Source organism: Pongo abelii, chromosome 20 (genome assembly GCF_028885655.2).
Source record: "Pongo abelii isolate AG06213 chromosome 20, NHGRI_mPonAbe1-v2.0_pri, whole genome shotgun sequence".
NCBI lineage: Eukaryota > Metazoa > Chordata > Mammalia > Primates > Hominidae > Pongo > Pongo abelii.
Genome location: NC_072005.2, coordinates 61,582,995 through 61,610,182, shown reverse-complemented (window position 1 = coordinate 61,610,182; position 27,188 = coordinate 61,582,995). Strand labels below are relative to the sequence as shown.

Below are 27,188 nucleotides of genomic sequence, written 5' to 3'. Positions count from 1 at the left end.
GGGAGGCCAAGGCAGTCGGATCAGGAGGTCAGGAATTCGAGACCAGCCTGGTCAACATGGTGAAACCCCGTCTCTACTAAAAAACAAAAATTAGCTGGGTGTGGTGGAGCACGCCTGGAACCCCAGCTACCCGGGGATTGAGGCAGGAGAATCGCTTGAACCTGGGAGGCAGAGCTTGCCGTGAGCCGACATCGCGCCACTGCACTCAAGCCTGGGCGACAGAGCAAGCCTCCGTCTCAAAAAAAAAAAATATCTACTGACAAGTTGCTCTACTTAACCCAAAGAAAGTGAAGGAGAAAGCGGCTGCCTCACTGCCCGGACATTGAGTTGTCGGATGTTTCAATGCCTCATGATACAATAAAACCACAAAAATTTCCGTAACAGCAGCAGCAACAGCAACAACAACAAAAGAGAAAGAGAGAGGGAAAGAAACAGGCCTCGTGGGATGCGCAGTTTACTTCTCCGCGCAAACCCAAGGACTTCAGAGTGGGTGGGAAACTCCCACAGCGCTTGGGAAACAGTCTGTAGCCTCCGTCCGGATTTTGGCCCTTTTCTGTATGATTTTTATGGGTCTCTTCCTGTCTCAAAGTGCCAGCCACCTTCCCAATCTGGAGTTAGGCGCGGGATCCGTAAGGTGAAGCTCAAGGTGTGCTCATCGCTTGGGCCCCGCTGAAAGGTGATTCGCCCCCCACCTGCTGGAACTCCTTGCCCGGGACCACCAATCCCAGCATGCTTGAGAGCGCGCGGGGGCCTGGACGGTTCCCAGGAGGTCCGGGTGGGCGCAGGAGAAGCGCGGGCCAGTGAAGGCTCTGGGAGCCCTGTCCCTGTGGACGCTGTGTCTTGGGTTCCTTTCCTCGGTGTGGCTCAGGGATTACCATTAGGGAGTGTGGATTTCTCTTGCCCCGAGCCCGAGATGCCTTGGGGCTCTGCCTTGCACCCCGCTGTGCTTTTAGGGGTGTGGCCCTGGGGGCTACATTTCCCAGCGTGCCCTAGGATTGTGGTCCTGACCTTTGCACCGCAAATTTCATTTCCCAGCATGCCCTGGGAGGTCACCCAGGGAAGCTTGGAAGTGGTCTGTCTTTCATGGCTTCTGGGTTGCAAACTCAGTTTCCCATGATGCCCTGGTGAACCCATTCATTCATTCATTCCAAAAACATTTGCGATCACGTACTCTCAGGTTCTGTTCTAAGAACCGAGGACAAGTAGTGCACAGAAGACAAAAGATCCTGCTCTCCTGGAGCTTATTTCTAGTTAAAGGGTCAGGAAAAAACCCAAAATAAAACCCAGCCGGGCGTGGTGGCTCACGCTCGTCATCCCAGCAGGATTACAGGCCGAGGCGGGCCGATCATGAGGTCAAGAGATCAAGACCATCCTGGCCAACATGGTGAAATCCCGTCTCTACTAAAAATATAAAAATTAGCAGGGCGGGTGGCGCGCGCCTGTTATCCCAGCTACTCTGGGGACTGAGGCAGAATTGCTTGAACCTGGGAAGCGGAGGTTGCAGCGAGCCGATATCGCGCCACTGAACTCCAGCGTGGCGACAGAGCGAGACTCCGTCTCAAAACAAAGAAACAAAATAAAAAAAATAACAAAACAACCCTGCCTCTCCTCGCACTCCCTCCCACGCGGCTGTCCAGTCGAATTCCTAACTGCACCGGGGCAGCCTGCTATTCATCCCCTTTACCCGATGCTATACACTTCCTAGTATGCCGTGAGGCACCCCTCCGGCCTGTAGACTCCATTTCCCAGCATTCCCCGGAGGAGGCCCTCATCTGGCGATTTCCACGGGGCGCCTCGGAGCTGCGGACTTCCCAGTGTGCATCGGGGCACAGCGACTCCTGAAAGTGGCCAAGGGCAACTTCCGCTTATGGACTCCATTTCCCAGCGCTCCCCGCGACCTGCCCAGCACACCCTGGGGCAGCGCCGTGACGTCAGCACGCCGGGCGGGGACCGGGAGATCCCTAGAGAGGTGGGGGGCCAGCAGCAGTTCCCGGCGGCCCCCGGGGCGGGCGGGCGGGAGGGTGGTGGCGGCAGTTGGGGCTCGGCGCTCGCTCGCTCGCTGGGCGGGCGGGCGGTGCGATGTCCGGAGAGGATGGCCCGGCGGCTGGCCCGGGGGCGGCGGCGGCGGCTGCCCGGGAGCGGCGACGGGAGCAGCTGCGGCAGTGGGGGGCGCGGGCGGGCGCCGAGCCTGGCCCCGGAGAGCGCCGCGCCCGCACCGTCCGCTTCGAGCGCGCCGCCGAGTTCCTGGCGGCCTGTGCGGGCGGCGACCTGGACGAGGCGCGTCTGATGCTGCGCGCCGCCGACCCTGGCCCCGGCGCCGAGCTCGACCCCGCCGCGCCGCCGCCCGCCCGCGCCGTGCTGGACTCCACCAACGCAGACGGCATCAGCGCCCTGCACCAGGTCAGCGCCCCGCGCCCGGCGTCTCCCGGGGCCGGGTCCACCCTCTACTGCGCCACCTGGGGCATCCTCCTTCCCCGGTTCCGAGCCGCCGTTGCCAGTCTCGATCCGCCCCGCCGTTCTTGGCCCTGGGCTTTGCCACCCTATGCTGACACCCCGTCCCAGTCCCCCTTACCATTCCCCTTCGACCACCCCACTTCCGAATTGGAGTCGCTTCAACTGGCCCTGGGCTTAGCCACTCTGTGCTGACCACCCTGCCCCGGGCCTCCTTACTATTCCCCTTCGACCTACTCTCTTCCGCGTTGGAGTCGCTTTAACCGGCCCTGGCTTTGGCAGCCTGTGCTGACCCCTGCAGTGCCCCTTACCATCCTTCCCTCGACTTCCCCTCTTCCGATGTTGAGCCTCTCCAGCCGGCCCTGGACTTTGTCTCCTTCCCTGCCCTGCCCTCTCCTGAACCTGAGCCAGCTCCCATAGCTCAGTCTGGTCTATCTGCCCGGCCCTCGCCATTGTCACTTTGCGCTGCCCTCCTCTCGCCCCCGAGTGCCCTTGTTGTGCCGCCTCCACTCTGCCCTCTAACGCTGCCGTCTCTCTCCTGAGTCCGGACCACTTTGAGCTCCACTGGCTTCTGCGCCGCCTCTGGCCCACTGTTTCCCCTTCCCAGGCAGGTCCTGCTTTCTCTGACCTGCATTCTCTCCCCTGGGCCTGTGCCGCTTTCTGTCTGCAGCTTGTGGCCTGGGCCACCTCTACGGCTAGGCCCAGATCCTTCCCTGCCACCTCCTTCAGGTTCCATCTTCCTCCACTCCCTCTTCCCCTTGCTCTCGGCTGTGTGTTGCTGCCCGAGGATGCTCTTTCCGGAGCACTTCCTTCTCGGCGCTGCACCACGTGATGTCCTCGGAGCGGATCCTCCCCTTGTCTGGGTCCTCTCCGGGCATCTCTTCTCCCTAACCCAACCCCATGCCGTCTTCACTCGCTGGGTTCCCTTTTCCTTCTCCTTCTGGGGCCTGTGCCATCTCTCGTTTCTTAGGATGGCCTTCTCCGACGGATGTCTCGCCCTTGCGTCCCCGCCTTCCCTTCTTGTAGGCCTGCATCATCACCGTTTTTCTGGACAACCCCAAAGTACCCCGTCTCCCTGGCTTTAGCCACCTCTCTATCCTCTTGCTTTTTTTGCCTGGACACCCCGTCCTCCTGTGGATTTGGGTCACCTCTCACTCCTTTTATTTGGGCAGCTCTCCTACCCCCCTTACCTCTCTAGTCTGTGCTCGCTCTTCCAGCCCCCTGTCATGGCATCTTCCAGGGGTCCCAGAGCTCGGCTAGTCTTCTTCCTCCAACCCAGGCCCCCATGTCCACTTCAGGACAGCATGTTTGCTGCCTCCAGGGATCCTGTGTCCCCGAGCTGGGACCATCTTATATTCCCAGGGCCGGTTAATGTGGCTCTGGTTCTGGGTACTTTTATCTGTCCCCTCCACCCCACAGTGGGGCCACTAGGGACAGGACTGGTGACAGAAAAGCCCCATCCTTAGGCCTCCTCCTTCCTAGTCTCCTGATATTGGGTCTAACCCCCACCTGCTGTTGAGCAGATTCCTTATCTGGTGACACACCCCCATTTCCTGGAGCCACCTCTCTCTCCTTGCCAGAAACTCTAAGGTTTGCTTATATTGGAGCCAGAGAGGATCCTGGGAAGGAGAGCTTGGCAGGGGGTGGGAGGGAAGGGGGGATGCGTGACCTGCCCGGTTCTCAGTGGCCGCCCTGCGGTACCCTCTCCCAGAACCTGAGCTGCTCTGACGCGGCTGTCTGGTGCGTTTCACTGATCCTGGTGCTGCTGCTTCCTTACACTTCCCAAGAGGAGAAGCAGTTTGGAAAAACAAAATCAGAATAAGTTGGTCCTGAGTTCTAACTTTGGCTCTTCACCTTTCTAGTCCCGAATTTATATTGTTCCTCCGTGCGTCAGTTTTACCTGTGAGATAAGGCCAGTAGCCAGCCCCGTCCTGGCAGGGCTGTGGTGAGGAGGGTGGTGTCCGTGTAGAAAACTCCCTTTGTGAGAATGGTGCGTCCTAGGTGTTCACCAGGTCGTGGCCGCCTCTACCCCCTTTCTCTTACTCCATCCTTCTTTCCTTAAAGAATCCCCAGTGCTATCTGGGACATATTCCTCTGCCCAGAGCAGGGTCCCGCTTCCCTAAGGCCCTGCTCTGGGCTTCTGGGTTTGAGTCCTTGGCAAGCCCAGGAGAGGCACTCAGGCTTCCCTGTCCCCCTTCTTCGTCCACCGTCTCATGCCCCTGGCTCTCCTGCCCCTTCCCTACAGGGGTTCCTGGCTCTGCTCTTCAGACTGAGCCCCGTTTCCCTGCATCCCCCAGAGGCCCCAGGCCACCTACTTGGCCTGGACCCCACGAGAGGCCACCCCAGCCCTGTCCACCAGGCTGCCTTTCGGTGGATTCTTCTCCCACTGTGGGGTGACTGCTTGGCAAACTCACTCTTCGGGGTATCCCAGGAGGCCTGGAGGATTGGCATGGGCTGGGGTTCAGAGAGGAGGGATTCCCTTCTCAGGTTACGTGGCCAGCAAACAGGGGAGCTGGGTTTGGGTCAGGTCTGAGTGTGGAGTGACCAGCTTATGCTGTTTGCCCAGGACAACCTAGTTTTAGCACTGAAACCCTCAGTCCTAGGAAAACAGGGACGGTTGGTCACCGTCTCTGGGTGACTCTTGATTCCCGGCCAGTTTCTCCACCTGGGGCTGTGTTTCTCGTCCTGCATCCTTCTCCGGGCAGGTCCCCAAGCATCACCCCCCTGCTGTGGCTGTTCCCAAGTTCTTAGGGTACCCCATGTGGGTTTATCAACCACTTGATGAGGCTGGTACCCTCCCCCCATTCCTGCTCCCCAATTGCCTTAGTGGCTAGGGGGTTGGAGGCTAGAGTAGGAGGGGCTGGAGCCAGGATTCTTAGAGCTGAACAGAGAAGAGCTGGGGGCCTGGGCTCCTGGGTCTGAGGGAGGAGGGGCTGGGGGCCTGGGCTCCTGGGTCTGAGGGAGGAGGGACTGGGGGCCTGGACTCCTGGGTCTGAGGGAGGAGGGACTGGGGGCCTGGACTCCTGGGTCTGAGGGAGGAGGGGCTGGGGGCCTGGACTCCTGGGTTTGAGGGAGGAGGGGCTGGGGCCTGGGCTTCTGGGTCCGAGGGAGGAGGGGCTGGGGGCCTGGACTCCTGGGTTTGAGGGAGGAGGGGCTGGGGCCTGGGCTTCTGGGTCCGAGGGAGGAGGGGCTGAGGGCCTGGACTCCTGGGTCCGAGGGAGGAGGGGCTGGGGCCTGGACTCCTGGGTCCGAGGGAAGAGGGACTGGGGGCCTGGACTCCTGGGTCCGAGGGAGGAGGGACTAGGGGCCTGGACTCCTGGGTCCGAGGGAGGAGGGACTGGGGGCCTGGACTCCTGGGTCCGAGGGAGGAGGGACTGGGGGCCTGGACTCCTGGGTCTGAGGGAGGAGGGGCTGGGGGCCTGGACTTCTGGGTCTTAGGGAGGAGGGGCTGGGCCTGGACCCTTGGGTCTGAATGGGGAGAGGCTGGGGGCCTGGACTCCTTCATCTGAGGGCGGAAGGGCTAGGGCCTGGCCTCCTGGGTTGAGTGGGGGAGGGGCTTGGACTGGCCTCTTGGGTTGAACGGGGAGGGGTTGGGCCTGGACTCTGGAGTCCCTGGTGCCCAGGCCTCAGGCATCTTTCACAGGGATGCCTGTACTGGGCAGGTCCTTGAAAGGGAAAGGCCCATCGCTCTCCTTGCCCCCCTCCGCCATCGCCATGACAACTGAGTGGAAATAAACGAGCCGAGTTCATCCCGTTCCCAGGGCACGTGCGGCCCCTTCTCAGCCCGAGTTTCCATGACCTCATGCTCTTGGCCCTCGTAGCTCCCTCCCCCCTCCTCCAGATGGGCAGCTTTGGAGAGGTGAGGGACTTGGGGGGTAATTTATCCCGTGGATCTAGGAGTTGAGCTTCACTCCTCCCTCAGCTCCAGTTCAGGTCCCAGGGCCCACCCAGTGTCCACAAGGCCTGGGACAAGTCCCTTCTCCGGCCCCCTGGACTTCGGCTTTTGTCCCCCCAAGTCTTGGACCCCTAAGGGGAGAATGAGAAACAATGGCCCGTGTCAGCCCCTGGCTGCAGGGCCCCGTGCAGAGGGGGCCTCAGTGAACTGGAGTGTGACAGCCTGGGGCCTGGGCACACAGGTGTGCAGCTGTCTCACCCCTCTGGGAGTCCCGCCCAGGCCCCTGAGTCTGTCCCAGCACAGGGTGGCCTTCCCCCACCCTGTATAACTCTGGGCCCACGGCTTCGTTCTTGCAGAGTGTCTGCTGGGGTGGTTTCCAGGCTTGATCCTTGGAAGGACTTAGCTGGGTTTAAGGCAGGAGGGGCTGGGGGCCAGGACTCCTGGCTCTGAAGGAGGAGGTGCTGGAGCCTCTTGCCTAGTCTGAGCACTGGAAGTGCCACCTGTGGGTGGTGACGGGGGTTTTGCTGTGTCTAACAAGTACCATGTGGGGTTCCCACACCTGGATGAGAAGCCCCATCCCTTCCCCGTTCACTTCCTGTTTGCAGGTAGCCAGGAGTCCTTTTGTGGTTTCCACTGAGCGCTGAAGGCCTGGCTGACCTGACCACTGGGCAATCAGGCGTATCTTAAACAGTCAGTGGCCAGAGGCTGTTGGGTCGTTTTCCCCACTGTCCTAGCACCGTGTCCCTGGATGTGTTTTCGTGGCTGCCTCTGGAGTCCTGCCTTGCTGGGACACCGTGGCTGGGGTAGGTGCAGCTGACGGCTGTTTCCCACCCCCAGGCCTGCATTGATGAGAACCTGGAGGTGGTGCGCTTCTTGGTGGAGCAGGGCGCCACCGTGAACCAGGCAGACAACGAGGGCTGGACGCCCCTGCACGTGGCCGCCTCCTGTGGCTACCTGGATATCGCCAGGTGAGGCAAGGGAGGGCCGGGCAGGACCTGGTCGGGGTGGGGGCCTGGACCCTCAGCCCTGACTAGCTCCCACCCCCAGGTACCTCCTGAGCCACGGGGCCAACATCGCCGCCGTCAACAGTGACGGGGACCTGCCCCTGGACCTGGCCGAGTCGGACGCCATGGAGGGGCTGCTGAAGGCGGAGATCGCCCGCCGAGGTGGGCTCTGGTGGGCTGTGTGTGGGGTAGGGGACACCTCCTCACCCGTGGTCTCCAGGCTGAGAGCTTTAGAGGCGGCCTGGACACCGAGGCTGACCCTGCTTCCTAGGATTGTCTTTCTTTGTGCCTCAGTTTCCTCACCTGTGAAATGGGGGTGTAGGGTCCTGCCTCCAGGATTGCTTGGAGCCCAGCAGAGGCACAGGATGAGAACTCAAACCCCTACCAACTGGGATTGTCATTTCACTCCCTGAGTAACTGAGGGGATTGGAATGCCGGGGTGGGGTGGGTAGGTGGAGGGACTCACCCAGGAGTGCATTAGGTAGGATTGCTGGAACCTGCTGCAGGTCTCTGTGGGAGGGGGTGCGTTTACTCGGGGGGAGTACGGGCATGCAGGGGTTGCCAGGGACTGGTCTCCCTGTCCTCTGAGACTCATGGTACCCCAGGAGCCTTCATATGGGGTCCAGGAGCCCCTGAAACTGTGTCTGGCCAGGTTCATTTTTCTGGGGAAGGGGTGTTGCTTCTAGCAGGTGTGTGATGGCCACACAGGATCCCTGGGTCCCCAGCGTGGCTTCTAAAGTCCTGGGCTCGCCTCCCAGCGCTGCCTGTGACTGGCGACTCCAGGCACGTCCCTGAAGCTCGCTTCCTTGATTTCCTAAAACAGGACCACTGGTGCCGCTTCATGGGGTGGTTGTCAGGGTCTGGCTGGGTTGGGGTGGAAGGGTGTGAGCATGGTTCCCGGCAGGCTCCAGGGGACCGTGTGGAAGGAAAGGGAGACTGACGAGGAAATGAGATACCGGCAGCCTCCGAGACTTCTGACGCGGCTGTCCTGACGGGGCCGCTGGCCAGGCTGAAAAAGGATAGGATTCCGCGTGGGTTCAGGGGGCCACAAGAGCCACGCAGGAGGAGCAGCTAGTGGGACACGTGGCGGCGGCGATCTGAGGTTTGGGAGCCCCTCTTTGGTTGAAATGGGGAGTGGGTCAAATCAGCCCTGGACCTGGATTCTGTCTCCTCCCTCCTCCAACTTTTTATTTTGAGAAAGCTTCAAATTTACAGAAAAGTTGAAGCAATAGCATGTGACTACCCATATGACTTTCACTAAGATTTGCCAGTGTTTTTTCTTTTTTGTTTTTGTTTTTTAGACAGCTTTTTGAGATGTGATTCACCTACCCTACAATTCACCCAAAGTGCACACTCCAGTGCTTTTTAGTATATTCACAGGGTTGGGCATTCATGACCACGTTGATTGTAGAACATTTTCATCATCCCCCAATGAAACCCTGCAACCGCTTAGCCATCACCCCCAACCATGCACCCGCCCCACGAAGCCCTCTCTGCCTTCTGTCTCTGTAGATTTGCTGTTTTGTACACTTCACGTAAAGGGAATCATACAGTATAGAATCATCAGTTTTTAACTTTTTGATGCATTTGTGTTACTTCTCTCATGTGTCATTTGTGTTCCTTCTCTCTGTCCCTCCGTTGCGATCTCTTCCCAGGTAGAGACATAAACACGTTTTTTCCTGTTCTTTCTCCTCTTTTTCCTCCATCTCTCCCTTGCTTTCTTACCACCCCACCCCTGCCTTTCCATTCCTGAGCCTTTTTTTTTTTTTGAAATGGAGTTTCACTTTTTGCCCAGGCTAGAGTACAATGGCATGATTTCAGCTCACTGCAACCTCCACCTCCTGGGTTCAAGCGATTCTCCTGCCTCAGCTTCTGGGTAGCTGAGATTACAGGCGTGCGCCAGCATGCCCAGCTAATTTTGCATTTTTAATAGAGATGGGGTTTCACCATGTTGACCAGGCTGGTCTCCAACTCCTGACCTCAGGCGATCTGCTGGCCTCGGCCTCCCAAAGTGCTGGGATTACAGGCGTGAGCCCGGCCATTTTGAGACTGTGTTGCAGGCATTGTACATCTTCGCCTGATGCACAGCAGGTATCTCCTGCCACAAGGAAAACCTCCTGCAGAACCGCAGTAGGGATGCAACACACTGCCCCCTGCGTTGACCTTGATGCTACACTGTTACACACTGTGTTAACTTTGATGCTACACTATTACCCACTGTACTAACCTTGATGCTACACTGTTGCCTGCGTTTCTCCTTGACATTCTTTGTAGCCTCTCCCCCTCTGGTTCAGGGCCCAGCTAGGGATCCAGATCCGGGTGATTTAGGCTCCCTCTGTCTGGATCAGTCCTCCTTCTCCCTTGGACCCCAGGGAGGCGGGGAAAGGCCTCCAGGGAGTCTGTGAACTTTCTGACATTGTATTTTCCTGCAGAAATTGCTCATAACTTGCATCAGCTTCATCATTTGTTGAGGTTGGTCTCAAACTCCCAACCTCAGGATGCCTTGTGATTTGGGGCCGCAGAGTCCCACCCCAAGCAGCGCAGCTGAGGGTCTTTCCAGTGGCCCCAGTGGTCTTCCTTCCTGGCTGATCCTACAAGCCGATATCCCCCAGCAATGTATCGCTCAGCAATGTATCCCTCACCAATGTATCCCTCCCAGCCTTCTCCTCACCCCACGAGAGGGAAGAAGCATGGCCCCCTCTGAGAAGACCAACCTGGCCAACATGGAGAAACCCTGTCTCTACTAAAAATACAAAATTAGCCGGGCATGGTGGCACATCCCTGTAACCTCAGCTGCTCAGGAGGCTGAGGCAGGAGAATCGCTCGAACCCGGGAGGTGGAGTTTGCAGTGAGCCAAGATTGTGCCACTGCACTCTAGCCTGAGCAACAAGAGGAAACTCTGTCTCAAAACAAAACAAAAAACAAGACAAAACAAAAAACAATGTAGATGTATCTTGAGGACATTATGCTAAGTGAAAAGTGAAAATAAACCAGTCACAGAAGGACAATTACTGTCTGATTGCACGTCTGTGAGGTACTTAGAATAGTCAAAATAATAGACAGTAGAATGGCTGTAGTCAGGGACTGGGAGGAGTGGGGAGAATAGGAAGTAGTTTAGTGGGTACACATTATTTTTTAAAATGATTTTTATACTTTTTGTGGAGACGGGGTTTCACCACGTTGCCCAGGCTGGTCTGGAACTCTTGAGCTCAAGTGATCCACCCACCTTGGCCTCTCAAAGTGCTGGGATTGCAGGTGTGAGCCATTGTCCCTGACCTAGGGTACACGATTTTAATTTTGCAAGATGAAAAAATTCTGGAGATTGGTTGCACAACAACCAATTGTGACTACTTAATGCCACTGAACTGGGGTTAAGATGGTAAATTTTAGGCCGGGCGCAGTGGCTCAGGCCTGTAATCCCAGCCCTTTGAGAGGCCGAGGCGGGCAGATCACCTGAGCTCAGGAGTTTGAGACCAGCCTGGCCAACATGGTGAAACCCCATCTCTACTGAAAATATAAAAGTTGGCTGGGCATAGCGATATACACCTATAGTCCCAGCTACTCAGGAAGCTGAGGCAGGAGAATTGCTTGAACCCAGGAGATGGAGGTTGCAGTGAGCCGAGATCTCACCACTGCACTCCAGCCTGGGCAACAGCAAGACTCCACATCTCAAAAAAAAAAAAAAAAAAAAAAAAAAAGATGGTAAATTTTATACTGTGTGTATTTTACCACATTTTTTTCCCCCTGAGATGGAGTTTCTTTTTTTTATTTTTATTTTTATTATTTTTTTTAAATTTATACTTTAAGTTCTAGGGTACATGTGCACAACGTGCAGGTTTGTTACATATGCATACATGTGCCATGTTGGTGTGCTGTACCCATTAACTTGTCATTTATATTAGGTATATCTCCTAATGCTATCCCTCCCCCCACCCCACGACAGGCCCCGGAGTGTGATGTTCCTGTGTCCAAGTGTTCTCATTGTTCAATTCCCACCTATGAGTGAGAACATGCGGTGTTTGGTTTTCTGTCCTTGCGATAGTTTGGTGAGTGATGGTTTCCAGCTTCATCCATGTCCCTACAAAGGACATGAACTCATCCTTTTTTATGGCTGCATAGTATTCCATGGTGTATATGTGCCACATTTTCTTAATCCAGTCTATCATTGATGGACATTTGGGTTGGTTCCAAGTCTTTGCTATTGTGAAAAACAGCAGCAATGGAGTTTCACTCTTGTTGCCCAGGCTGGAGTGCAGTGGCATGGTCTTGGCTCACTGCAACCTCTGCCTCCCGGGTTCAAGCCAGTCTCCTGCCTCAGCCTTCCAAGTAAGTGGGATTACAAGCACCCGCCACCATGCCCAACTAATTTTTGTATTTGTAGTAGAGATGGGGTTTCACCATGTTGGCCAGGTTGGTTTTGAACTCCTGACCTCAGCTGATCCACCTGCCTGGGCCCCGCAAAGTGCTGGGATTACAGGCGTGAGCCACCGCGCCTGGTCACTTTTTTTTTTTTTTAAAGGCAATCTATGGCCTTATGTAGCTGAAGTCCATGAGTTATATGGGCTTTAGGCATAGTTTGATCCAGGGGCACAAGTGAAGTCCAGAGCATCTCTCCATCACTCTGCTGAACTCTGTTGGCTTCACTCTTAGGCAGTTTCTCTCTGTGAGGCACTCAGCATGGGTCCTAACTGCAGGCCCATATCACAGCCAAAACACAGCACCTCCTTCCCAGTGCGCGATGCTCACTGGCCCACCTTGGTCAGATGGCAGCTCCTGAGCCCACCACTGTTGCAAAGGTGACAGGAAGGCCTGGTGATGTGCCCACCCTGGAGCCAGGCTATGGGCCCAGTCACATTGAAACCATATGGGGCAAAGTGTGGGTGAGGAAAGTCAAGACGAGGCCACAGGGGAAGGGAGAATGGATTTTCGTAGGCCCAAGCAGCAACTGTGCTGCAGGGACACACAGCAGCACCATGTCCTACGCAGAAGGGACCCTCCCTGGCCACTTTGCACAGGGGCATGGAACTGGCAGGAAGGAGACATGATGTGTTTTTGAAACATTTGAAGCCAACTCACTTGGAATCCCAGCATCCAAGTCAGCTGGAAGAGGGGGAGTTACACTTGGAGGCAGGTGGAACCGACCATTGGATAGCTCCAAGTGCTGACAAGGGCGGACGCCGGAGCTGATTTCTGCCTGGTGGGAAAGGTGATGATTACAGCTACCTTGGGAAGTGGTTGGTTGGCATTGATTATAGCCGAAGGCTGCACCTTTGCCTTGTTCTAGCAGTTCCACTCCTGGGCAGCCTGAGAGAGGCCTTCCCGCCCATGGGCAGACGTTCATCATAGTATTGTTTGCAGTAGTAAGAGGTCGGAGCCCACACCAAAGAGGATGGATCAATCACTAAACTCTAAATGAGTGATCTAAGCAGGGGTCAGCAAACTTTCGCTGTAAAGGGCTAGACAATGAATGTTTCAGGTGTTGCGGGACACACCATGCCTGGCACCACTATTCCACCAGTGCTGTGGAGGGGGAGACTGCCAGGGATGGTGTGTGCATGAATGGGAATGACTGTGTTCCATCCCACTTTTATTGACAAAAATCGCCTTTCAGAGTAGGCAAATCTGCAGAAACAGAAAGATTGCTGGGTGCAAGGGGCTGGGCGGGAGGGAGGTCTGAGAAGTGACTTTTTTAAAATTTAAGACAGGATCTCACTGTGCCTCCCAGGCTGTAGTGCGGTGGAGTGAAAATGGCTCACTGCAGCCTTGACCTCCTGGGCCCAAGTGATCCTCCCACCTCAGCCTCCCAAGTAGCCCAGCTAATTTTATTTTTCTAGAGACAGGGTCTCCCTGTGTTGCCCAGGCTGTTCTCAAACTAGTGGGCTCAAGTGATCTCCCATCTTGGCCTCCCAAAGTACTGGGATTACAGGCATGAGCCATGGTGCCTGGCTGGGAGTGACTTCTTCTTGGATACAGTATTCATTTGGGATCGTGAAAAAGCTCAGGAAGTAGATAGTGGTGACGGTGCACAATATTGGAGGTATCCTAAATGCCACTGAATTGTACACTTTAAAACAGGGAAGTTGGTAAATTTTATGTTGTTTATTTTACCACCACCACCACAACAAAAGATAAAACACAACAGGTGGTCAACACTCACAAGCTTTAGCTTTCTGACCCCTGAGCAAGGGCTCTGTCTACAGATACAGACAGATCTCAGCAACATGTTGAACACAAAAAGCAAATTGCAGAAGGATGTGCAGCAGACATGCAGAGGGCGCTGACTGTGGTTGAATAAAAAGCCAGTCACCCTCCCTTCCCCTCCCTGAATTGAGACCCATTCGGCTATAATAGGATTGAACAGTTGGTGACTCCTTTAAAGAAATGACACAGCCAGGTGTGGTGGCTCATGCCTGTAATCCCAGCCTTCGTGAGCCCAAGGCAGGAGGATCCCTTGAGCCTGGGAATTTGGGCTTCAGTGAGCCATAATTGTACCACTGCACTCCAGCCTGGGTGACAGTGTGAGATCCTGTCTCAAAAAAAAAAAAAGGGTCAGATGCGGTGGCTCACGCCTGTAATCCCAGCACTTTGGGAGGCCGAGGCGGGCGGATCATGAGGTCAGGAGTTCAAGACCAGCCTGACCAACATGATGAAACCCCATCTCTATTAAAAATACAAAAGTTAGCTGAGTGTGGTGGCGTGTGCCTGTAATCCCAGCTACTCAAAAAGCTGAGGCAGGAGAACCGCTTGAACCCTGGAGGTAGAAGTTTCAGTGAGCCAAGATCGTGCCACTGCACTCCAGCCTGGGTGACAGAGCAAGATATATATATATATATAAAACCTAAAGTTTACTGAGCAAATCCAGTGCTCAATTACATCTAACTTTTTCTGTCACTACCAATATAATTTTTTTTTTTTTTTTTTTTTTGGAGACGGAGTCTCACTCTGTCACCCAGGCTGGAGTGCAGTGGTGCAATCTCACTGCAACTTCCGCCTCCAAGATTCAAGAGATCCTTCTGCCTCAGACTCCCAAGTAACTGGGATTATAGGCATAAGTCACCATGCTGAGCTAATTTTGGTATTTTTAGAAGAGACAGGGTTTCAACACGTTGGGCAGCCTGGTCTCGAACTCTTGACCTCAGGTGATCTGCCCACCTTGGTCTCCCAAAGTGTTGGGATTACAGGCATGAGCCGTTGTGCAGCCCCCCAATATAATCTTAATCCAGCATCTTCATACATTTTATCACCATTACCACTTTTCTCTATATATGTTACATATATAGAAGAGAGAGAGATATATAGGTTTTATATATATAGGAGATGCGTATATATAGGTGTTTTTTATATATATGAGATTATATATATAGGTTTTATATATTATGTATATAAATTTTTTATATTTATATTTTTGTGTGTATATATATATATACACACATATATATATACACACACACATATATATATATATATATATATATTTTTTTTTTAGACAGAGTCTCGCTGTGTTGCCCAGGCTGGAGTGCAGTGGCACGATCTCAGCTCACTGCAACCTCCAACTCCTGAGTTCAAGCGATTCTCCTGCCTCAGCCTCCCAAGTAACTGGGACTACAGCCACCTGCCACCACACCTGGCTAAATTTTTTTTTGTGTGTGTGTGTAATTTTAGTAGAGATGGGGTTTCACTGTGTTGGCCAGGCTGGTCTTGAAGTCCTGAGCTTGTGATCCACCTGCCTTGGCCTCTCAAAGTTGCTGGGATTACAGGCATGAGCCACTGCGCCCGGCCATGGTTTTATATTAAAAATAATAAAAATATGGTGAATTTCTGGTTGAAATGGGGAAAGGCCTGTGATCTCCATTTTCCCAGTGCTTAGTGCTGACTCAGAGACCCTGAGTGGGACACACGACTGCATGGAGTACAGTTGGGAAACAACTGGGCCAGTCTGGGCCTCCTGAGTCTCAGAGGGGAGCAGGGGGAAAAGCTCTGGGCAAGTCACAGGGCTGAACCCTGGCCAGCCCAGTGTATAACCCTGGGTATTCCAGGTCACGGGGTGTGAGTCCTACCTCGTGCCTCTTATCCTCCTAGGTGTGGATGTGGAGGCAGCTAAGCGGGCGGAAGAGGAATTGCTACTTCATGACACCAGGTGCTGGCTGAATGGGGGTGCCATGCCAGAGGCCCGGCACCCCCGCACAGGCGCCTCTGCCCTGCACGTGGCTGCTGCCAAGGGCTACATTGAGGTGATGAGGTGAGTTGGGCCGGTCTGTTCCATCTTGCTGTCTTATACCTTCCTGTGGATCTTGTGCTTTCCCTTTCTTTTTAAATGTATGTACCAAAGGCTATGTATTTCTCTCTAAATACAGCCTTAGCTGTGCCCACGAGTTTTGATGTGCAGTCTTTTTTTTATTGTCATTCAGTGTAAAATATTTCCCAATTTGTAATCTTTTATTATTTATTTATTTTGAGACAGGGTCTTGCTATGTCACCCAGGCTAGAGTGCAGTGGTGCAATCGTGGCTCACTACAGCCTCAAACTCCCCGGGCTCAGGTGATCCTCCTGCCTCAGCCTCCTGAATAGTGGGGACTACAGGCGCACACCACCATGCCCCGCTAATTTTTGTAGAGATGGGGTTTCACCGTGTGGCCCAGGCTTGTCTCGAACTCCTGGGCTCAAGTGATCCGCCTACCTCAGCCTCCCAAAGTGCTGGGATTACAGGTGTAAGCCACTGTGCTTGGCCTAATTTCAAAATATATAGGACTTCTAGTCATCATTTTGTTACTGTTTTCCTGGCTTAATTGCATTGTGGTTAGAGAATGGGTTCTATGTGATTCTAGCTTTTGAAATGTATTGTTTTACCTTATATACCCCAGTATATGTAAGTTGGAAAAGAATGGTGTCGTCAGGTACAGTGTTCTCTTTGGTTATTAGGTCAACCTTGTAATCATGCTGTTTTATTTGTAGTGCTTCTTTATCTTTAGTGATATTTCACCCGCTGCTTATTCTGTCATTTACTATGAGAGGTGCATTTAAATTCTTGCTGTGATTGTGGACTTTGTTTCTTCTTATAGTTCTGTCAGTTACAATTTGTATATATTTTAAGACTGGATTATTTGGTGCATATATAGTTTATTTTTGTTTGTTTTTGAGACGGAGTCTCGCTCTCTGTCACCTAGGCTGGAGTGCAGTGGTGTGATCGTAGCTCATTGCAACCTCCTCCTCTTGAGTTCAAGCAATTCTTCTGCCTCAGCCTTCCCAGTAGCTGTGACTATGAGAGTGCGCCACCACACTTGGCTTTCGTATTTTTAGTAGAGATGGGGTTTCTCCATGTTGGCCAGGTTGGTCTTGAACTCCTGACCTCAGGTAATCTGCCTGCCTCAGCCTTCCAAAGTGCTGGGGTTACAGGCATGAGCCACCGCACCCAACCAAGGTGCATATATAGTTTAAATAGTTAGAGTACACATTCCCTTTCTGTCATTCTCACCTCAGTCTTGGGTCTTATTTTGTTCCTATTTGGCCGCCTTTCCCCTTTCTATTAAAGTTGTTGGTTCCAGTTCTCATCCTCAGGCTCCTCATTCTTTTTTCAGTTCCCTCTTCTCTCTTGTGTGACCTTATACTTTATTATTTAGTATAAAAATGAAGTTAACATGAATTCCTCCCTGTCTCTGTCACCTCTACGTTGACAGTTTTTAGTCAGGTTTTCTCGGTGAGGTACATAAGATGCCTCTAACCGCTCCAGGCTGCTGTCCCTTCTGCTTAGCACCTGCTGAAGTAGAGCCCCTGGACCTCTGTGTCTGGCCAAGTCCCAGCTCTGTTGCTGACTGGGCCCGTCCTTGAGCTGATCCTTACGACAAGGGGGACTGGAAACTCTAAATGGTTGGGCCTAGTGATGTGCCCAGGCCTGGAGGCCTTTTCCTCTCATGGCTTCCACCCCTGAGTCCTGGGGGTGGCTTCATCTCCTGCCACTGCACCTGCATCCCAGCCAGCAGGAAGAGAGAGGGGCAAAGGAGCAAACATCCATTCCTTTCAAGAGAGCAGTCCGCAAGCGGCAACACTTAATGCCAACATCCCATTTGCCAGACCCTAGTCACATGACCGCTCCTCGCTGCAAGGAACAGTTGGAGATTTGTCTTCAGCTGGGTGGCCTGTGTCCGGCCGGGGGGCCTGTGTGGGTACTGTTAGTAAAGGGAGAAATGGAGTCCATATTCATGGACAGCCTCATTCTCTGCCATAGAAGTGAAGCACTTTGGACTTAGAAATATTCACTGACTATAATGTCATTACTGCTCTTTTGTAAGGGTACATGTTTACACTCAGATCTATTGACTGCATTTTTTATTTTATTTTTACTTTTGAGACGGAGTCTCGCTCTGTTGCCAGGCTGGAGTGCAGTGGCGCGATCTCAGCTCACTGCAACCTCTGTCCCCTGGGTTCAAGCAATTCTCCTGCCTCAACCTCCTGAGTAGCTGTGATTACAGGTGTGCTCCACCATGCCCGGCTAATTTTTGTGTTTGTAGTAGAGACAGGTTTTGCCATGTTGGCCAGGCTGGTCTCGAACTCTTGACCTCAAGTGATCCGCCCGCCTCAGCCTCCCAGAGTGCTGGGATTATAGGCATGAGCCACTGTGCCCAGCCTGACTGCATTTTTAAAATAATGTAACCAGCATTCTCCTCATCAAAGATCTGTTGCAGGCTGGGCGTGGTGGATCACGCCTGTAATCCCAACACTTTGGGAGGTCGAGGCAGGCGGATCATGAGGTCAGGAGTTCAAGACCAGCCTGGCTAACACAGTGAAACCCCGTCACTATTAAAAATACAAAAAATTAGCTGGGCATGGTGGCATGCGCCTGTAATCCCAGCTACCTGGAAGGCTGACAGGAGAGTTGCTTGAACCCAGGAGGCAGAGGTTGCAGTCAGTGGAGATCGTGCCACTGCACTCCAGCCTGGGCGACAGTGTGAGACTCCGTCTCAAAACAAAACAAAAAAACATTTGTTGCAGAGTAGAGGTATATGTTTATTTGATGATACTCATTCGATGCTTTTTTTTGAGCCCCTGCTGTGTGCCAGGCAGTCTGTTAGGTGCCAGGGAAATGGGTAAACAAGACAGATCTGGGTCTGTGTTCGGCTCACAGCCTCGTGGGGAGACAGACATTTTGGGCTGATCGCTCTTTGCTGCGGGGCCGTCCCATGCATCACAGGATGTGGGGCAGCCTCCCTGGCCTCCACCTATGGGATGTCGGGAGCATCCCTGGTTGTGAGAACCAAAAATGTCTTTGGACGTGGCCAAATGTCCCCTGGGGGGCAGCATTGCCCCAGTTGAGAACTGCTGGCTTAAGATATAAATAGGGTGATGGGAGAAGACAAGTGTGATGAGGAGGGGCTTTGGGGTCAGGAGACGGGGGGTGAGGGGGTGGTGACTGCCAAAAAGGGGCTCAGCATGAGATGCTGCAGGGCACAGAACACTGCCTGGCTGAGAGCAGCAAGTGCAGAGGCCAGCGGCGGGCGGGCGCTTGGGGAAATAGCGAGGGCCCAGCACAGCTGGGGCAGGGTGAGCTCCGGGCAAAGCGTGGGAAAGGTGAGGGGCGAGGTGGGCGGGACCAGATAGAGGGACTTGTGCTTATAAGGCCTCTTTGTAGAATATCCCAGGCTGTCCATCTGTTCTCACTTTGTGAAGCTCTTTCTCATTGACACAGAAACTCATTCCAGTTCTCCAAAAATAGACACGTCCTACCGTAAGCTGAGCTTGGAGAGTGGCCTTGGACTTGTAACCCTGCCTTTGCCCTCAAATTGAATGGTTTAAGGTGGTTGTTGTTTTCTGGCAGAAAATTGTCTTGAGTGAGGGTTTCTCAGCCTGGGCGCCAGCAGATCCTTCTCCTCGTGGGGCTGTTGCTGAGTGCTGCTGGGTGTGGAGCAGCCTCGCTGGCACCCCCCAGCCGCTGCCACTAACCCTTGCCCTAAGTCATGACAACAAAGATGTCTGCAGACTGCCGGGTCTCCCCTGGGAGACAGCATTGCCCTGGTTGGGAGTCACTGCTTTAAGCCAGCCCAGGTCCTAGAACACTACTGCCCTGAGACAGCCCTTTGGGGGTCCCATCCTTCTGACAGGCATGGGGGCTGGCACAGGGTCCTGCACCTGCATCCTCCGGGGCTGCCTCCTTACACCCCACTGCTGCCACTTTGGAATCCCACAGCCAGGGTGACCCCCTGTCAGCACCAGGAGCAGGTTCCAGAGGCCACCTGCAGGGCCAGGGTTTAACATGTAACTGCTGGTCCAAGGGGAGGGACAAGGCCTGGTGCAGAGGGGCCGCTTGTGGCAGGGGATTCTGGGAAGTGGCTCTTTACCAGCCTGTCCAGGGACGTTTCAGTCTTGTGGCCTGGGACCTCGGTTACCAAACCGCTGGCCGAAATCAGCCCTCAGCCAAGGGCCCCGCCTTGGCCTCTGACCCTGAGCCTCTCTGGCCCCCAGGTTGCTCCTTCAGGCTGGCTACGACCCGGAGCTCCGGGACGGGGACGGCTGGACTCCCCTGCACGCGGCGGCACACTGGGGCGTGGAGGATGCCTGCCGCCTGCTGGCCGAGCATGGCGGGGGCATGGACTCGCTGACCCATGCGGTGAGGGCCAGTGCCCAGGCTGGTGAGGGGCAGGGCGTGGGGAGGGCCCAGCACCTCCTTCATTGTCTGCTCCTGCTCCTCCCCCGACCCAGGGGCAGCGTCCCTGTGACCTGGCCGATGAGGAAGTACTGAGCCTGTTGGAGGAACTGGCCCGGAAACAGGAGGACGTGAGTGTCAGGGCTGAGGGGCTTACCCCAGACTCCCCATGTCCCCTCAGCTCCTCCAAGGAGGGTGCAGAGGGGATACCCCCCGACTTCTGACACCCACCACCCCAGCGACTTGCTGTTTCCCGCTTGGTGACCCAGCCCCAGCCCCAGCCCCAGCCCCAGCCTCAGGAGAGACCCCCAGCCAGGGCAGGATAGAGATGGGGCTGCAGAGCTTCCTGCCTGCCTGGTAGGGGGGCGGCAGAAGGATCTGGACAGGGTTATCTGACACCCTGATGAGGTTGCTTAGCACACCTCATCACCTCAGGGTGGCCCTTGGCAGCAGCCATGTGCAGGACTGTCCTAGACTCAGGCTGGGCTGGTCACCCGCAAGGTGTCCCCCAGCCATCCCCGTGGCAGCCTTGCTGGGAAAACTTAGAGTGAAGGAGTGAAGGGCGTGAGCCCTGGCCAGACTGCCTAGGTTGGAATCCCGGCTCTGCCATGGATCTGCCGTGAGTCTCAGCCAGCCACTTTCCTCTCCGGGCCTCAGCTCCCTTATCTGTCAAATTGGAATGGTATGGTGTGCACCTGTATGAGGGGTCATGCGCGACATGCGGATTGTGCTGTCAGGAGCTCGGGGGAGTACGTGCCACTGGAAAGCACTAGAGCCATGCCAGCGTTCAGTGAGCTCTGTGAGGTGACAGGAAGCTCCCGAGGCCAGGCCTAGGGCTTCTGGTGCGTGGGCAGGGGAGCCGAGACAGCTTCCTCTTTTGGAAGGTTGGCAGGAGCAAGGTGGAGGCTGACAGATGTAGGAGAAGTAGATCTCACACAGGCTGGGGGCAAGTGTGGGTGCCCTGAGGTGCCCAGGGAGGGGAGCGTAAGGCAGGGCAGACCCGGGAGGGCCATGAGTGCCAGGCGAGGAGCACGGGGGCTTCCGGCCTGAGGGTGATATGGCCATGAGGGGTTTAATAGGTGGGGCAGGGTCAGCTCAGGTGGCCCAGATATGAGGGGAGCCCAGCCTAGGAGTATCTGGGGACGCTTTCTGGAAGACATGAGTACTACAGCACTAAGTCTGCTAGAAGGGCAGGAATGAAGGGCCCTCCCAGTACAAAGATGTGAAGACAGTGGTGAACTGTGTGGGGAAGGTGTGAAGACGGTGGTGAACTGTGTGGGGAAGGTGTGAAGACGGTGGTGAACTGTGTGGGGAAGGTGTGAAGACGGTGGTGAACTGTGTGGGGAAGGTGTGAAGACGGTGGTGAACTGTGTGGGGAAGGAGGAGGCGAGTGCCAGCTGCAGGAGCCAGGGAAGCTGAGGGCCCACCAGTGCCCTGGGTATGCTGAGGGGTCGGGGTGAGATCTAAGCAGGTCTCCCCTGGGAGCTAGAAGGACCCCTCTGGGGATGAGACTGGAGGCTTCTCATGGGTGGGGGCCGTGAGGACAAGAGGGCAGTGCCTGCACGTGGCAGCCGCAGGCGCCTGCTGGACTTAGGGCACCTCCTGTCCCTGAGGTGTGCGGCCATCTATAGGAAAACCAGTAAGCCCACGAGCCCTCGGTGCCCGCCTGGGCAGTGAGCTCCTGGACAGCTGTTCGTGGTGGTGTTGCTGTGGGGCACGTGTGCTCCACCCCTCCCCTGCAGCCCCCTTCCCTCCTTGCAGCTTCGGAACCAAAAAGAAGCTTCCCAGAGCCGGGGCCAGGAGCCCCAAGCGCCCTCTAGCAGCAAACACAGAAGGTATAGGGAGGGAGGAGTCCGGGGCTGGCGGGGTGGCTGGAGGCCCCGGGCTTGCACCCCAGCACCCTCTCCTTACCCAACAGGAGCTCTGTGTGTCGTCTGAGCAGTCGAGAGAAGATTTCCCTCCAGGACTTGTCCAAGGAGCGCCGGCCTGGTGGGGCTGGGGGGCCCCCCATCCAGGACGAGGATGAGGGGGAAGAAGGTCCCACTGGTGAGGGGCCTGAATCTGGACTCCTGGGTCCAAGGGAGGAGGGGTCGGGTTCTCTGAATCTAGAGGCAACTGGCATCTTCTGTGACCTTCCCGGTGTTCCCACATCACAGAACCACCCCCTGCAGAACCCAGAACCCTCAATGGCGTCTCCTCCCCGCCGCACCCCAGCCCTAAGAGCCCCATGGTGAGTGGATGCCCTGAGAGGTCCTGTGAGGCTGGGAGGGCCAGGAGGGTGGGATTCCATACAGCCTGTGAACCTCTGGCAGGGGCAGGTAGGGTGAAGACTATAGTTCCCAGAGTCCTCCTGGACAACCGGCTTCCTTTTTAGGCTGTGCCTGCCCCGGGGGCTGATGGGAATTGTAGTTTGTTGCAGTCCTTTGAGGGCTAACGCTTGAGGTCTGAGAAGAGGGATCCTTTCTCCCTGACTGAGACCTCCTCCTTCTCCCAGCTGCCTGAAGAGGCCCCCTTCTCCAGGCGCTTTGGCCTTATGAAGACAGGAAGTTATGGTGCCCTGGGTCCCCCGGAAAGGCGGACAGCGGAGGGAGCCCCTGGAGCTGGGCTGCAGCGCTCGGCTTCCTCCTCCTGGCTGGAAGGGACCTCCACTCAGGTGAGTGAGGGTTGGGCCGGGTCCAGGCCCAGGCCCCTGCCCAGTTGAGGGAACTGCCCCTTCCTCCCCTTCTCTCCACACAGGCCAAGGAGCTCCGTCTTGCCAGAATTACCCCGACCCCCTCCCGGAAGCTGCCGGAGCCCTCTGTCCTGTGAGTCCCCAGGGCCTGGGCCCCTCAGGGGTGGGCGGCAGATGTGGGTTCCAAGCTTGTCCGTACGATCCTGAGTGAGACCATGTACCCCCTGGGGTCTGGTTCCTGCTCCCACCCCAGAGCCTGTGCTGTGTTCCTCCTGGGGGCTCTGGCCCTCCCTCAGGTCTGTGTTGAAACGTCACCTTCTCCCCTATGTTCCCCCCACCCCGAGGCGCACACTGACCACCCTGCTGCCACCGCGGCGCCGTCTGCACATGCACACCCTCCTGCTCTCAGTTGTCGCACTGCTGCATCTGTCCAGAGTCCTTTACCCTTCTGACTGGTTGAGTAGTGGGCTGGTCTTTTCATGGCTATCGTCGCTTTTGTGTATTTCTGCTCAGCTCTGACTCTGTCGTGGCCCAGATAATTTGTTTCTTTTGTTCACGGCTGCATCTGTAGTGCCGGCACACAATGCACCTGGGTAATGTTTGTGGAATGAATGAATTGATGCAGGTCTGAGGTCACCAAGCCTCCTCCTTGCTTGGAGAACTCCTCGCCTCCCTCCAGGATTCCGGAGCCTGAATCCCCAGCGAAGCCAAACGTCCCCACAGCCTCCACGGCGCCCCCAGCGGACTCCCGGGACAGACGGAGGTGAAGAGGCCAGGGCAGGAAGCTGCTGCCCCCGCCCCCAGCAGGGAGAGACGATGTCAAGCAGGAGTCCCAGGGCTTTGGGTGGGCTCCTGAGGGAGAGCTGGCCCCAGGTCTGCTGGGAGTCGGAGTCCCCTCCCATGGAACTTGCCTCCCGTGGAGGGTGTCAGCCACGGAATGGGACAGGGTCCCCAGGTCCCCTGTCTGAGGTTAGGACCCTTCCCTCAGGTCCTATCAGATGCCTGTGCGGGATGAGGAGTCGGAATCCCAGAGAAAAGCTCGCTCCCGTCTCATGCGCCAGTCTCGGAGGTCCACACAGGTGTGGGGTGGGCTGGGGTCTGGACTCCTGGGTCTGAGGGAGGAGGAAGGGCTGGGGGTCTGGACTCCTGGGTCTGAGGGAGGAGGGGCTGGGGGCTGGACTCCTGGGTCTGAGGGAGGAGGGGCTGGGGTCTGGACTTCTGGATCTGAGGGAGGAGGAAGGGCTGGAGGTCTGGACTCCCGGGTCTGAGAGAGGAGGAAGGGCTGGAGGTCTGGACTCCTAGGTCTGAGGGAGGAGGGGCTGGGGGCCTGGACTCCTGGGTCTGAGGGGGGAGGGGCTGGGGGCCTGGACTCGGGTCTGAGGGAGGAGGGGATGGGGTCCGGACTCCTGGGTCTGAGGGAGGAGGGGATGGGGTCCGGACTCCTGGGTCTGAGGGAGGAGGGGCTGGGGTCTGGACTCCTGGGTCTGAGGGAGGAGGGGGCTGGGGTCTGGACTCCTGGATCTGAGGGAGGAGGAAGGGCTGGAGGTCTGGACTTCTGGGTCTGAGGGAGGAGGGGCTGGGGCCTGGACTCCTGGGTCTGAGGGAGGAGGGGCTGGGGGCTGGACTCCTGGGTCTGAGGGAGGAGGGGCTGGGGTCTGGACTTCTGGATCTGAGGGAGGAGGAAGGGCTGGAGGTCTGGACTCCCGGGTCTGAGAGAGGAGGAAGGGCTGGAGGTCTGGACTCCTAGGTCTGAGGGAGGAGGGGCTGGGGGCCTGGACTCCTGGGTCTGAGGGGGGAGGGGCTGGGGGCCTGGACTCGGGTCTGAGGGAGAAGGGGATGGGGTCCGGACTCCTGGGTCTGAGGGAGGAGGGGCTGGGGCCTGGACTCCTGGGTCTGAGGGAGGAGGGGATGGGGTCCGGACTCCTGGGTCTGAGGGAGGAGGGGCTGGGGTCTGGACTCCTGGGTCTGAGGGAGGAGGGGGCTGGGGTCTGGACTCCTGGATCTGAGGGAGGAGGAAGGGCTGGAGGTCTGGACTTCTGGGTCTGAGGGAGGAGGGGCTGGGGCCTGGACTCCTGGGTCTGAGGGAGGAGGGGCTGGGGGCCTGGACTCCTGGGTCTGAGGGAGGAAGGGTTGGGGTCTGGACTCCTGGGTCTGAAGGAGGAGGGGCTGGGCCCTGACCCCAGCGTCCCCTGACTGTCCCCTTTCCCTGCCAGGGTGTGACTCTGACAGACCTGAAGGAGGCAGAGAAGGCTGCAGGGAAGGCCCCAGAGTCAGAGAAGCCAGCGCAGAGCCTGGTGAGAGGGGTCAGCGAGGGCACGTGGGGTGGTGCAGGATGTCCTGGTGCCCTGACTCGCCTCCCCCTCCCGACAGGACCCTTCCCTGAGGCCCCGCGTCCCTGGAGTGGAGAACTCTGACAGCCCTGCCCAGAGAGGTGAGGTCTGCTCTCTGGGGGAGGTCATTCCCAGGGAATCATCCAGTCTCTCCCATAGTCTTCCTGCTTTCCCGGGGGCTTGACCCGGGGACCCGGGCACCCAGAGGGGGCTCTGGAGGTGCCTGGACTGATTCCTGCCCCTCCCCCAGCAGAGGCGCCCGACGGGCAGGGTCCGGGACCGCAGGCGCCCAGGGAGCACCGCAAGGTCGGAAAGGAGTGGAGGGGGCCTGCGGAGGTGAGGGGCTCAGGTGGGGCCGAGCTGGTGCAGAGGGTGGGCCGGGGGGCGGGCAAAGCCCCTCCCATACCCGCTAAAGTCCCTCCCATACCCATTGAACCCCCCTCTGCCTGCCCACAGGGGGAGGAGGCGGAGCCGGCCGACCGCAGCCAGGAGTCCAGGTAGGGGCGGGGTGGGAGAGGTGGGGTCTGCGTGCGGGCCGGGCCAGCCCCTGACGTGCGCTCCGCCCCTGCCCCAGCACCCTGGAGGGCGGCCCCTCAGCCCGCAGGCAGCGGTCGCAGCGGGACCTCAACCCAGAACCTGAGCCAGAATCGGAGGAGCCGGACGGAGGCTTTAGGAAGGTGCGATCCCACCCCTCCGTCGGGGCTTCGCCTGCTGGGTGCCCACCTGCTGGCTTCCCTGCCCCCCAGCATCGCCCCCATCCTCCGCCTGACCCTCCTCCACCTGACCCCCAGCTGTATGCAGAGCTGCGCAGGGAGAATGAGCGGCTTCGCGAGGCCCTGACCGAGACCACGCTGCGGCTGGCGCAGCTCAAGGTGGAGCTGGAGCGGGCCACGCAGGTAAGGGCGCTGAGGCCAGGGTCACAGGAACTGGCAGGGCCGCCTGGGTGGGGCTCAGACTGCTGGGAGGCAGAGCCTGGCCTGGGGGTGCCGGCGGGGCTGGGCTCCACTTGAGGGGCGGGGCCGAGATCTCGGAGGCGGAGTCTGAGCGAGGGGATGGGGCTGTGGGCCTGCTGGTGGCGGGGCCTGGCCCATGGGGGAGGGGCTTGTGGGCTGCCTAGCGGGCGGGCGGGTCCCCAGCAGGAGCCTAGGACCTCTCAGAGCAGTGCTGGCTTCCCCTGTTGACCCCTGTGCTTTCTGTGTCCTCAACAGAGGCAAGAACGCTTCGCTGAGAGGCCAGCCCTTCTGGAACTGGAGAGATTCGTGAGTAGGGGCAGTGGGGATGGGGGCCAGAGGCGTCCCCAGCCTCACATCACTAAGTTTGGACCAAGAGAGCCACATTGCCCTTCCCAGCTGGCTCCTGGCCTTCCCCCGCCCTCCTCAGCCTCACTCGGTTTCTGAACTTTCCCTGTTCATTCCAGGAGCGCAGGGCCCTGGAACGCAAGGCCGCAGAGCTGGAGGAGGAGCTGAAGGTGGGGGCTGTGGGGGCTGTGGGCAGAGGGCCGAGGGTGGGTGGGGTCGCAACCCGCCAGGGCTGCCCAGCTGACCCTTGCCGTCCCCCAGGCCCTGTCTGACCTCCGCGCTGACAACCAGCGCCTCAAGGATGAGAATGCAGCGTTGATCCGCGTCATCAGCAAACTCTCCAAGTGACCCGGAGGGCCTTTCCCGCACCCGTATTTATACAGCTGCTTCTGCCACACGCACCCCTTCCCCCGTGTGAACACGAGTGACAGGGCTCCGGGGGAAGTCTCAGAGAAGCCATAGCCCCCCGGGACCTCCGGACTGGGAGGGGAGCAGAGTCCCCAGGAGCCAAGGGGGCCACCGAGGCCAGGATGGAGGTGGGAGGCCGAGCCAAGTAGGGGGACGTTGCCAGAGGGGACCAGGGCCAGAGACGGGACCAGGAAGGAACTGAGGACCAAGAAGTGCAAGGATCAGTAGCCAGGACCAGAGTGGCCGCCTGGAGGTCCCCATCTCACGTGTGATGCCACCCCGTCACCCCTCCCCTCCTGAGCAGGGATCCAAGAATGTGCCAAGAGTCCCGCCAGCCTCAGCCAGGTGGGCCTGTATATAGGGTCCATGTGCAATAGGGAGGGACATCTTCTATTTTTTGCTGCCCCCTCCCCGCCCACTGTCTGGGGCAGGGGGAGAAGGTATTTTCGAGATAAAGCACAGGCACCACAAATAAAAGTCATGAAGTTGCCACTCAA

General features: G+C 57.0%; 1 protein-coding gene across 2 annotated transcripts; it reads left to right on the top strand.

Annotated features, from left to right (window-relative positions):
- Window positions 1-2,000: 2,000 nt before the first annotated feature.
- Window positions 2,001-27,188, top strand: PPP1R12C (protein phosphatase 1 regulatory subunit 12C). Of its 2 annotated transcripts, none has more exons than XM_024237951.3 (22): window positions 2,001-2,400; window positions 7,184-7,314; window positions 7,394-7,512; window positions 15,430-15,589; window positions 19,804-19,948; window positions 20,041-20,115; window positions 21,746-21,819; window positions 21,903-22,030; window positions 22,141-22,214; window positions 22,479-22,637; window positions 22,721-22,788; window positions 23,281-23,418; window positions 23,644-23,734; window positions 24,869-24,949; window positions 25,026-25,086; window positions 25,239-25,321; window positions 25,442-25,482; window positions 25,560-25,662; window positions 25,777-25,881; window positions 26,194-26,244; window positions 26,403-26,453; window positions 26,545-27,188. In XM_024237951.3, the coding sequence occupies exons 1-22, from the start codon at window positions 2,080-2,082 to the stop codon at window positions 26,629-26,631; spliced, it is 2,346 nt and encodes a 781-aa protein (XP_024093719.2). In that variant the 5' UTR covers window positions 2,001-2,079; the 3' UTR covers window positions 26,632-27,188. The 2 variants fall into 2 exon arrangements, with proteins under 2 accessions (XP_024093719.2, XP_024093718.2); XM_024237950.3 differs by having other exon boundaries at window positions 25,236-25,321.